This window comes from Amphibalanus amphitrite, unplaced genomic scaffold (assembly GCF_019059575.1).
Source record: "Amphibalanus amphitrite isolate SeventyFive unplaced genomic scaffold, NRLGWU_Aamphi_draft 000833F_arrow, whole genome shotgun sequence".
Lineage (NCBI taxonomy): Eukaryota > Metazoa > Arthropoda > Thecostraca > Balanomorpha > Balanidae > Amphibalanus > Amphibalanus amphitrite.
The window spans coordinates 148,183-159,776 of NW_024882327.1; the positions used below are offsets into that span (position 1 = coordinate 148,183).

Here is an 11,594-nt window from a genome sequence, read left to right on the forward strand (position 1 = left end):
GGACTGGCGGGGAACCATGACTACGTGTGCAGAGGTCGACTATCATTACGGGCCAGGAAAGCTGTGCCAATTGCGTGCCGTGCACGGGCTTGCGAAACAGCGCTTACAACCATCGTCCATCGTCCAGGGGGATTAATTTTCCGCGAAAAACGTCCGGATGGTAGCAATTTGGCCATCGAGTGATACGCCGCACAGTCCACCAACTAGTCATTGCAGTGCTAGCGAGTGACGTCACCACGTACGCTAGCGTCCCCGGATCTATTAGGTCGGGCGGCGAGTCTATATCGGGCACCGGGACGCCAGAAATAGCCTGCCGGGGATCGGATGGCGCGTATAACATCATTCAGCGAAGACCTCAAAGTTCAGCGCTCACTAGTAACCGGAAACGGTGCGAGCGACTTTAGCGAGTGTCATTTGAGCGAACGTCATTTGAGCGAACCATTTTCAGCGACTGGCAACTTAGCGAATATCAAATTGAGCGATTATCAAATATAGCGATTATCAATTAAGCGAAAGCTATGTTTCAGCGACATCTTTTTCGTCGACTACAGTTTGAGCGACTGTCATTTCAGCGAAACACTTCATCGTCCCGTAACGGTGTATTTTTTCTTCTTTCTTTTGCGAGCGTTCGTACAACGAATCTTTCCGGAACTTTTCATGGTTATCCGGAACTGGATGGCGGATGTCACGTTCAAAGTTCAGGCATTAAGCTCCAAATTTAATGCCACATTTCTCAAAAATTACAGAGGTTCGATTTCACCCCCCCCCCCCCCCCTGCTGTTTGCCAATAATGATGACCAAACGTTTGTTCAGAGATTCATATTGCTTGTGCTGTTTTTCGCGAAATTCCCCCGCTTGAATTTGGATCAGTTCCCCATGTTGTAAAATTTGTTCTTGCCCCAAGCACCGTACGAATTTCCAGATATTTGGGTGAGGTCCCTGAAACATAGACTGGATCCCCCTGTGCCATCCCTCGAGTTTATTATTGGTTCTTGGCATTCCTTCAATCTTCCTATCTCTCACGTTCCACATTTCCAGATCAAAGTTACAGAATGAGGCCAGATATTTTTGTGGTTTCCAAGCTTTAAAGAAAATTTTTAAGTTGCCGCGCGCAGCTTGAAGCATGACACATACCAAGCGGGTATTCCAAGGGCAAGAATTCCCGAAAAGAAGCAAATGATTGACTTCCGTCGCGTTCGGTTTCGCTGTAACTGTGTTCGCTCAATTGGTCCCCCATTGACCTCCATATATTCGCTCAATCTGGTTTCGCTTATTCTGGTCCTCGCTTAAGTTGATAATCGCTGTGATTGAATTCGCCGACTTGACAATCGCTGAAAAAGTCAATCGCTTAAATTGATAATCGCTGAAAAGGCTTCGCTCAAATGTCCTTCGCTGAAATGACGCTCGCTCAGGTGTCGCAGAACCAACCGGAAAGCCGCAATGCGAGCGACACAATACCAGCTAGGTGGGTTTGAACCATTCAGTATCAAGTATCTTCTATCCAAGACTGGTTATTTACAGGTCTGGGATCGTATAACAAAGGTGACAACGCGTCCGGCGCGATACGTGTCGGATGCACACAGACGACCTTTGCAGCACGTAGGGGTGGGGGAGTCAAGTTATAGGAGAACAGGCAGGTAGGAAGCCAGAACGCCCGAGCTGTCATTATTTTTAATTTTTATCAGTCAGCCTCCGTGATCGGTCTACGGGTGCCGTTACAGGGTAAGATAGACACACAACTACACTACGACAACTTCTGTGAATTGGCCAGCCTCCGAGGAAGGGACCGAGGCTGGGCAGCCATACGTTGTTATTTCCCTGTGGCTGCAGCGTATGCCTACTCATGCTTCAGATTCTGCCAGTTTTAGCAGCCACCAGTGCGGCATATTGCTATCTCCCTCTAAGTTTAGAGTATGCAAGGAGCCCCCTTGGGCTCCCGGCTCTTGCACTCCCTATGGCTACACCCGGTCGCTCGGTCTGCCGTACTACCCACAACTGAATCTCCTGTCAGTAACTGGGCCAGTCCAACAGCTCAGTTCCCGGTCCCGACTAGTCGATACTCCGTACCACGCCGCCAAGGAACACGCAGATTTCTGCTCCCGGCCGACGGCGTCTCCAAACAGGATCAATGCAGCACGAATAACAATAGTCTGCGATCCGGCTTTTGTCTGAACCGACTATTGGAAGTGGTATTGTGGCCGCCACCACTGTAGGTACAGTGTTAAAAACAAGATGGAAAAGCATGAATATCTTTATTTAACATCAGCAGCCATTACTGGATATGTGCACTGTTCTAACTCGCATCCGTGGGATAGCCGTTCGCGACACGTATTTTACAAAACACATTCGTTGACACATCGTTGTGCCGTGCGACTAGACGTCCTTAACCGAAGAAGATAACAGCCGAAAGTTGGATACAAATGAGTGCAATGGAACATGGCGCGTACCTGCAGGGCGCGCGCGGCGGCCGGCGATGTATCACGGGCGGCGGGAGGCGGCGGGCGGCGCTCAGCGCCAGGCGCGCCCGCTCCGCTGGCGCCGCTTGGGCTCGGCCGTCTGCGGCGCGCCGCCGTAACCGCCGCTCGTCAGCTGCGATTGGCTGGATTTGGCGCGCCGCACCGGATTTGGCGCGTAAATGTTGGCCAGCTGAACCAGACTGCGCGCGGAGCGCGAGGCGCGACCGGCAGCGGCTGGAAGAGAAACAGGGAGTCGGTACAGAACGCCGACAAAAATCACGAAAAAGAAGCATCGAACGGAAACTGAATATAATGCAAAGAATACCATAAAATATATTGCAAAGAAAACCATTATTCTTCAAAAACCATACCTAGTTAGCATATTCATCAGCAGACTAAAATAAGCTCCAAACACCAAACATCACGTCCAACATAACCCACAACTCCATTGGACCGATTCGTCTATCCAATCAACACAAAACCCTTTCAAAGCAAGCAATGGACAAGACCGTTCCCGACTGCGGCTATACCCACAGCCCCCGGTCAGTCGGTCAATCAGTCGGTCAATCGGTCGGTCGGTAGGTCGGTGGGTCCCGGTGACCGACAGCGGCCTTGGGCGACACGGCGACACGGGTCGGGCCGCTGATCAGCACGGCAGACACGTCTCACATCAGGCCGACGGGCCGGCCGGCCGCACAGCGCAGCCGGCCGACCGGACGGGCCCGCCCGGAGACAGGGCGAGCACGGGCTTCCGGAAAGGCCGCCGTAAATACTGACGGGTGGACATGTAGACAGACCCAGAGACAGGGGAGGAGACAGGCTCCGGGCACGGCCGCCATTTCATTGGAGGTAGCTAAAAGTTAATTGCTCTTCAAACAGGTTCCCTTTCTAGCTAATGCAAAAAGTACCTAACGCGCCGTCACATCAAACGGCCAGCACCCGTCGTCGCGCACACCGTCATAACAGCGGCGGCGCCAGTGACCGACGACTTTGGATCGTATGTGGTTGGCGGCTCCGAGTGTGTCTGGTAAGGCTGGACCAGCCGGCTGTGGCGGCCCACCGCCCCTCCGGCCCCCTGCCATACCCGGTCATTTCGGCCCGCCTGTGGTAAGGCGGCGCGTCTAACGGCCGACACAGTCGCCGGCACCGACCCGCGCCTGGCCAGGGCAGGTCTAAAATCGATGCCGCCAGCCACCCCCCCCCCGCAGACAGGCTGCACGTGCAACACCCCTCCCCCTGAACCGGGGAGGTACCGGCGGCGGCGGCCGGCCGGCCAGGTGGGCCCGCGGAGACCCATCAGCCGCTGCTCCCGGCACCGCTGGCTGAGCCGAGCCGGGCTAAGGCTGACCCGAGCCGTCCCCAGTACAGCCCTTACGAGCGAGCTACGGATAACATCTTGTGGTTAGTGCCCCAAACTACGCATAATTGATAATGTTTCATCGAGTGGCTCACTTATTGATGGAAGACCACTACGATCAATTCATAGCAATACTGCTTTGAAGAAAAGACAAACAAAACCTTAGGAAATAATCATGGAGTCGTGACATGAGTGTTTTCCTAGGACAAGACCGTGATTCTTTTAAGTCGTGACCTGTCACGAGATTATAACTCAGCAAGAAATACTCATCCATTGACCAGCACGCGGCGTGTCAGTGATGAATCTCACCGGGACACTGGCGGTTGCCATAGTCCACTGTAAATACAGCCACCAGTGACATCAAACGGCCCTTCGCTCCTAACTACCGGCCGGCGAGGGCCATCCACTCCGCCGCCGACTCGTATAAAGGGCCACCTATCGACCCGGCCTGCGTTCTACAGGCGCCGTTTTGGACTTCACGGCGGCCGGCGATGGCTCTTAGTGGATTACTGTCCGACAGGTCTGAGATTTCCCGGGAACGGATATAACGATGGTAGCATTCACTTCACGAACAGCTGTGTAGGGGCCACCGCGCAGGTGAACCAGAGACGTAATACCGCCAGCTATTGGCTGTGATCGGCTGTAGTGGACTGATGAGCTCGGCGGCTGAAGGGCCATAATAAAGCGGGCCGCATACAGCTGACAGCCCTACAACCTCATGACTTTCAGACTTACAGGGCCAGCGGACAATACGACAAAGATATAATTATGTCTTTGGATCCAATCGTGATAACACAGGCGTGCTAACAGACTTCGTACAGACGTTTAAGAAGGGGCGTCCCTTTGCCAATTCCCTCCCACATCCAGTCTCTGAGCCCGCCGTGCCCCCACTATACCTGTCCTCTCGGAGGCGAGGCTGCTGCGGCTGGCCGAGCGCGGCGAGTGAGCCACCACGCGGCGCGGGCGGCCCGACGGCGACGAGCGCGTCTTGGGCGACACGGAGACGGCGCCTGAGGAGGGCCGGGCCCTCAGCCGCGGCACGGCGGACCCCGGCCGGCCCGACATCGGCTCCCTGTGCGGCAGAGGCGAGGCGGTACCGTCAGACATATAAAGCGAAATCATGAGACTTAAAATAATCTAATTATCCATAAAACATCACAAATCCAAGTCAAGATTAGCCATACATCCGGAAACGAATGGACTTGGTCAAGAGCTGAACACTACGAATGGAATAACAGACGCAAAGAAAACGCATGGACCGATAAAAGTAAGGGGTTCCTTGCGCTATCACGGGTGACAAACAAAATGATAGACGTCCGTAAGCTCTCGTAAGGCAAAGCTGACACCACCATGCGGCGGCTTTGTAAAACTGCGCTGGCAGAGCGACCCCCCCCCCCCCCCCCACGACAATACTAACACATCCACGTCTCCGACACATTGTGACAGACACTGCTCTTCTCACCAAACTGGAATCCCACTGAGCCAATTGCCATAATTGACCATCTGCCTAGTAACCCCCTTCCTACTAACCTTCTCCAGTTACCGGTTGCGGTTGCCTCACCTATACTTTCTGCGCTGCTGTGAGACCAGCGTGGCATGCGAGAGTCGCAGAGCGGCGTCCCCACTGCGTCTCCTCTCCGCGGCGTGCGCGCGGGCCGCCCGGTCGGCGGCGATCACCGCCAGCCGCTGCTGCGGGGTGGAGGCGATACACAGCTGGTGCAGCGAGTAGCACGCGCCGCGCACCTGCCGGTAGGGAGGGACAGTCAGAGGGTGGAACTGGTGCAGCGAGTAGCACGCGCCGCGCACCTGACGGGAGGGAGGGACAGTCAGAGGGTGGAACTGGTGCAGCGAGTAGCACGCGCCGCGCACCTGACGGGGAGGGAGGGACAGACAGTCAGAGGCTGAAGCTGAGGGTGACACATTCTACTGCCCTGTACAAACTATACAGTAAAGTATCAATATTTTTGTCAAATATTTGCATCACACGTAAACAATGATAATCTTACGAACAACAATTACAGACAAAGCGAAACAATACCAGCGAAAAGAAAGTATAATTACGAATCGACTGAAGACGCAGCCGCCATTCTCACTCGATCACACGGCAGACTCTGTCAATGACCACGATTTGATATCAGGAGACCATCCCTGCCACTGACTGATAGCCGCCGGTCGGCCTACCTGGTTGAAGAGTCGCTCGTGCAGCTCCAGGTCCTGCTTGGTAATCTGTTTGGTGAGGTCGACTTCTCTCTGCAGTCGGAGCGCGCAAACCATCGACTCTTTGACCGCGGCAATCAGCGACTGCACCTGGATGAGGCAAATGGAGAGAGAAGCGTTCATATTAGTGACATGACGGAAACAGAGGCAAAGGACGGTAAGAACACTAAACATATGCAACTGACTGCCAGTCGGAATATTGGAAATAATGAATTTTACTACACAATATTGCTGCCTGAACATGCAAATTAGAGTCTCGTTGATTTACGATGCAAATGTGATGAAATCATGATTCTGATAAGGCCTGCAAACCAGGATATGACACCCGATGCAGCATGCGCCATGCTAACAGCATGCGTGTCGCGACTCGCGAGTTACTGACCTTCTCTGTGCGCATCAGTCTGCGGGTGAGGAAGCCGCGGGCGGCGGCCGTGACCCGAGCGTAGCGCGCCTCCATTCCCGGTGCGAGCGCCTGGTGACACGGACCAACAGGGGGTCAGATGAGTCAGGGGGACGTGGTGGGGTCTTGGACACGGCGATACTGCACAGGGGGACAACCTAGAAGGCAATTTACAGAGAATAGCTGAACGAAGGGAATGTCGTGTTGATTAGTGAAATCAGAACAGCTCTCGGTGGGAAAAAAGGACAAGTTCCAAACTTCAGGCAGCTACCTCTTGTTATAATCGATGCATCAATTACTGCACCGATAGCACACAAACATCCTTGATATAGGCCCCTTCCAATACATTAAGCTCTAATAGACCTCTGCAGCGCCCAGAGTTCATTTCCTCCGTACATTTACCCTACAATCACACTACCTCTCCCCTCTCCTGTCCCTCTCTTCCCCTCCCTCCACTATTCGCCCGCTCACCTCCGGTGGCACACAGACGGGGTGTTCTGCAAGTCCGGGTGACGCCGCCAGCCGGCGGGCCACCGGAGTCGGTACCGGGTCCGAGGCCGGCCGCGGCGGCCTCTCGCGGGCGGGAGGGGTGCTGGACTGCGCCTCGTACCGCTCATACGCAGACGGCTGGTCGGACTCCGACTGGGGGTGTTCACAGTAGCGCAGGTCAGGTGAGGGTTCGGCTGTATTTCACGGTTCAGCACATGATTAGTCTCGTTAGAAATCAGACAACCAGCGGTGACAAAAAGAAGCGTCTTTGAGCTGGAATCAGTACAGAAAGTATGAAAAGAAGTTTTTGGCTTCTGCAGAACATTATGAGGCGCTTAAAGCTATAACGATCGGAAGCAAATAGGACACATATCAGCCACGCCTTCTCAGCATATTTTCACCAGCAGCCCTTTCTCCCGTGGTATAACCACCTCACCCCTCCCTCGTCCACTGACCTGGCGGGTGGCCGGCGGCGAGTGCGGCTCACAGCGGTAGGTCAGCTGACCCGACTCGGGCCGGGGGTCGGGCCGCGGCGCCCGGCGCCACCCAGCAGCCGCCGGGGACGTGGAGGGGCCGTCTCCGCCGGCCATCGGCGCCTCCACGGGCGGCGAGGGCGGCTGGCTGTCGGCCGGTGGTGCGGCCAGCAGCTCAGCAGCGGCCAGCTGCCGGCGCAGCCGCTGCAGCACGGCGTCCTCGCGGCGGCGGCAGGCGGCCTCCAGGGCGCGCCGCTGGCGCCGCTGCTGCTCCACCAGCGCCGCCATCTGCCGCTCGTGGAGCGACAGCAGCTGGCGCAGCTCGTCCAGCGCCGGACTGAAAGGGGCTCAGATGGGTCAGTGACTGACAGCTGAGGATGTCAGACGAGATAATCACAGACTAGCAAAGGGACTGGAATAAAGCAAGATAGTCAGGGGTGCACTGACGGCGATCGGAAGTTCGTCAGTCTTTTCTCAGCGTACAGGAGTGGCTCACAGACATAGCCGAAGAAATAGTGGTATATGTAAATCCACGACCTTCTGGCGGGGCTCAATCAGGTTCAGTAGCGTGTACTGCCATGTAAAGCATCCTACGATGTCCAGTATAAATATGTGAAAGGTCAGTGGATCTGCGTCCTCACCACCACAAACGATAAAAACCACTTAGCGACTCACAGCCTGAATACGTCCTGAAGCTCAGCGGCAGCCGCGGCCGGGTCGGCGGCACCAGTGGCAGTGAGGCGGTCCTGGGCGGCAGCGGCCGGGGCGGGGGCGGCCGGAGACCGCCGGATCGGCCCCCGCGGCGGTGGGGAGGGCGTGGCCCAGCCGACGTCCGCGCCCGGGCTGCGATCCTGAACTATCTCCTGAAACAGCATATGACAGCATTGAGTATCATCAACGATTATTGAGCAGCAGGTAGGGTAGGTTAACCAACTACACGCTCGGTTACAGTGAACTCGAACACTGGGCAATGATTCGTTCATTTTTGTTGTAAGGAAAACGTCTATTTCACACGGACTATCCAAATGCATCAACCATAGGAATGAAATGAAACGAAACTACAATGAAACGACTAAAATAATTTAATGACTAATCAGGAAAAATCCCTCTTCTTCACAAACAATCAGCCAGATATCACTCCTTCTCAGACGGTCCCTGAGAGCCCAGAGCCTGTGCTCACCTGAACCGCGTGCGAGTCAAAGTTGGGGGTGGGCCGCCGGGACAGAGCGAGAGGGGAGAGAGCGGGTGGCGCTCGGCGCGGCCGGGGGGAGCCGCGCACACGGCGACGGCGGCCGGACGGAGACCCTGCGGAACGGGGAGACACATGGGGCGGTCATAAGTCAGCAAACGGACGGACGGGCGGACGGCACAGTCACTAGTCAGGTAGGCGCACTCACTACTCAGACACTGTTGACACCCACTGCTTCAGTGACTGGTGTGTGAAGATCAGTATAAACCACAGGTGGCACCAGTTAGTTAGCACCCATATTATCAGCGAGACACCAATAATCTACCAGCATTTCGACTAGACCCTAACATCAAAACTTCCTACGCACCATAGGCCAAACTATCATAGGGTACGATTAATGCACGTCACCCAGCAGCCCCTCACCCCTCCCTGAACCAATGACCCCCCCCCCCACTCCTCGGAGACCCACGCACCTGCCGCCTGTCTGGGAGACATCTCCAGGGTGGCTGGGGGCGGCGGCGGTGCAGAGACCCGCCACCGGGCCGGTGGTGCCGCCGGCTGGTGCTGGTGGTGGTGATGGGGAGGTGCACTACCCTCCTCCGTCGCTGAGAGGTTTCGCAGCACGCTGCCCCAGCCCAGAGGTATGTCTGGGATCCGGGCGGGGGCGGCGGCCGGGGCGGGGGCGGCGGCGGGCGGCTCCTCAGGGCGCGGTGAGCTCAGCACCGTATCCTCAGAGGCGCGTCGTCCGGCCAGCGCGGCGCGCAGGTCGGCCGCCGAGGCCGCGTCGTCCGCCCAGCGGCGCCGGGGCCGGTCGCCGCCCGTCTCTGCCGAGAGGGGCGGCTGCGGGTCGCCGTCGCGGGCGGGGTCCACGGCCGGCCGGGCCGGCGGCTCGGGTGACTCGGGGTCGACCGGCGCCGTCCCCGACAGTTCCAGCACGTCGGGGTCCACCGCCGCGGCGCTCTCCAGCACCTGGAAATGGGGGCTCTGCTGTAGCGACACGCGGTGGCGCATTCAGGCTCACAAGGGATCTTGAAAGTGAAATTCACGCTCATGAGACACAAAATTATCACAGTGGTAGCTGCGATAATTATCACAAAATAGCGGCTTTCCGTTGCAGTTTTGCGAACGAGCCGGACAGCAGAAATACTGGCAATGTGAGCCCTTATGATAACGGCAGACCATGTAATAGGCCTAAATAACATCTCTGCTCACTTCAGCCATCAGCAGAGTGACTAATTAAACCATCCTCCCACAGTCCAGATAATCCACCCCTACCCACCTTGAGCCGTTCCTCGGGGTGTTTCATGTAGTACTCCACCAGGAGCGGACTGGGACTCTCCAGAGTAAAGGACAGCCGCCGCGCCGGTGACCGTTTGAAGGCCCGGCGCCGGCTCGGTGAGCCGTGGACGGGACAGGGCGGTGCTGATCCCGCACCGGCGACGGGAGTCGCCGAGTCGCCCCGGCCGCTGTCAGAGGACTCCACCGGCTGGTCGGGCTCCAGAGAGGGAGCTGGAGGGGCCGGTGAGACCACTACGGCCGGCGGGAGTGGCGCGGGCGCTCCACGGTCCGGCGCCGTGACTGCGGCCCGGGTACCATCCGCTGAGGTCACATTAGCACTGTGTGGTCCGTCCAGGTCGCCACCACCACGCTTCATCACCGGCCCAGCAGCGAGACTCTGCCGATGCTCCCCGTCACCTCCCTTAGGCAGGTCACCAGACTGCGACACTATCCCACCCTCCATCCTATCCGCGCCTCGGACCGAATGCGTCACCTTCTCTGTCATCACGAACGACGTAACCGTGCCGCCGCGACACGACTCCTTCAGCATGGTCAGCCCGCCGGCAGTCACCACCTCCGTCCTGACCTCACCCTGCTCCAGCGGCCGCTGGAGCGTCACACCACTCGTCACTGAGATCACCGCGTCCTGTCCTGACGTCAGACCTCTACCGTCAGCCGGCGATCGGGCGGGTAAAGTCGGGAGGTAGCCGTAGGTCTCCGCACACCGGGCGCGGGGTTCCTGAGGTTCTCTGTCGGATTGGTCCGGCTGATCACCCCATGCCGTGACGCGGCTGGTAGGGTGGCTGGCGGCCGGGTTGGCAGTGAAGTTTGCGGTGTGGTTCGCCGATTGGCTGCTGTAAGGTGCAGTGTGGCTGGCTGGTTGGCTGGCAGTGAAGTTTGCAGTGTGGTTGGCAGTGAAGTTGACAGTTTGGCTGGTCGGTTGGCTGGTATGTTCCGCGGTGTCCCCGGCCGGCCGGCTGGCTGCTCCGGCGGTCTCGGGGCTGCCGGAGCCGGTCGGTGACGCGGACGGCGCCGGCCGCACGGTCCGTCCCGTGTCCACCAGCTCTGCCAGCTGGTCCAGCGTCTCGCAGTCGGTCATATCGGCCGTGAGGTCGGCGGCCACCGCCGCCGGGTCCAGGTAGCTCCGCAGAGACACGCTGGCAGTGCCGGCCACCGAGCGAGGGCTGACGTCGGCCGAGGCGGCGCCGCCGGTCCGGTCCGCGCCGCTCTCGTCCAGGCTGAGCTCGGAGAGCCGGCCGGGCAGCGGCGGCACCTCCCAGTCGCCTCCGCCCGCCGGCACCGGCTGCGGCGCGGCCACCATCTCACTGAGCGCCAGCCGCGGCACGGCGGCGGCCGGCGCGGCCACCACAGTCTGCAGGGAGCAGGCGGCGCCCTCGGCCGGATCCTCCTCGTCCTCCGAGCCGGCAGCGTCCGAGAACTGGCCGTCCTCGTCGCGCGCGGCCGGCTGCGGCGGCCTCCAGAGCGGCGCCACCATCACCGGCAGCGCGCCCCAATCGTCACAGCCGGACATTGCGGGTGGACCGGCGCCGGTAGAATAGCACAGTCACCGGGAGGGCCGGGCGGGCACTAACAGAGCTCGGCCGTCACCAGGGGGCAGCACAACCACTGGTGATGTTGACTAGTGCTCAGACGCGGGCAGGGCACCACGATTCAGTCTCCACCTGTAGGAAAGGTATGCACAATGTGGCAATTGACCTGATGACTACCCAACTCT

The 11,594-nt window shown here is 58.2% G+C and overlaps 1 protein-coding gene and 1 long non-coding RNA gene across 2 annotated transcripts; both read right to left on the reverse strand.

Moving 5' to 3' along the window:
• Positions 1 to 2,235: 2,235 nt before the first annotated feature.
• Positions 2,236 to 8,147, reverse strand: LOC122366833. Its single transcript, XM_043339448.1, has 8 exons — positions 8,068 to 8,147; positions 7,356 to 7,729; positions 6,902 to 7,113; positions 6,413 to 6,502; positions 5,995 to 6,120; positions 5,375 to 5,556; positions 4,710 to 4,885; positions 2,236 to 2,690 (listed from the first exon to the last, which is right to left on the reverse strand). The coding sequence occupies exons 2-8, from the start codon at positions 7,678 to 7,680 to the stop codon at positions 2,509 to 2,511; spliced, it is 1,293 nt and encodes a 430-aa protein (XP_043195383.1). The 5' UTR covers positions 7,681 to 7,729; positions 8,068 to 8,147; the 3' UTR covers positions 2,236 to 2,508.
• A 36-nt stretch (positions 8,148 to 8,183) lies between these two features.
• Positions 8,184 to 9,217, reverse strand: LOC122366823. The gene is made up of 3 exons (XR_006253953.1): positions 9,055 to 9,217; positions 8,573 to 8,697; positions 8,184 to 8,255 (listed from the first exon to the last, which is right to left on the reverse strand). It is a non-coding gene; the product is annotated as an uncharacterized LOC122366823 (long non-coding RNA).
• Between the last annotated feature and the right edge of the window lie 2,377 nt (positions 9,218 to 11,594).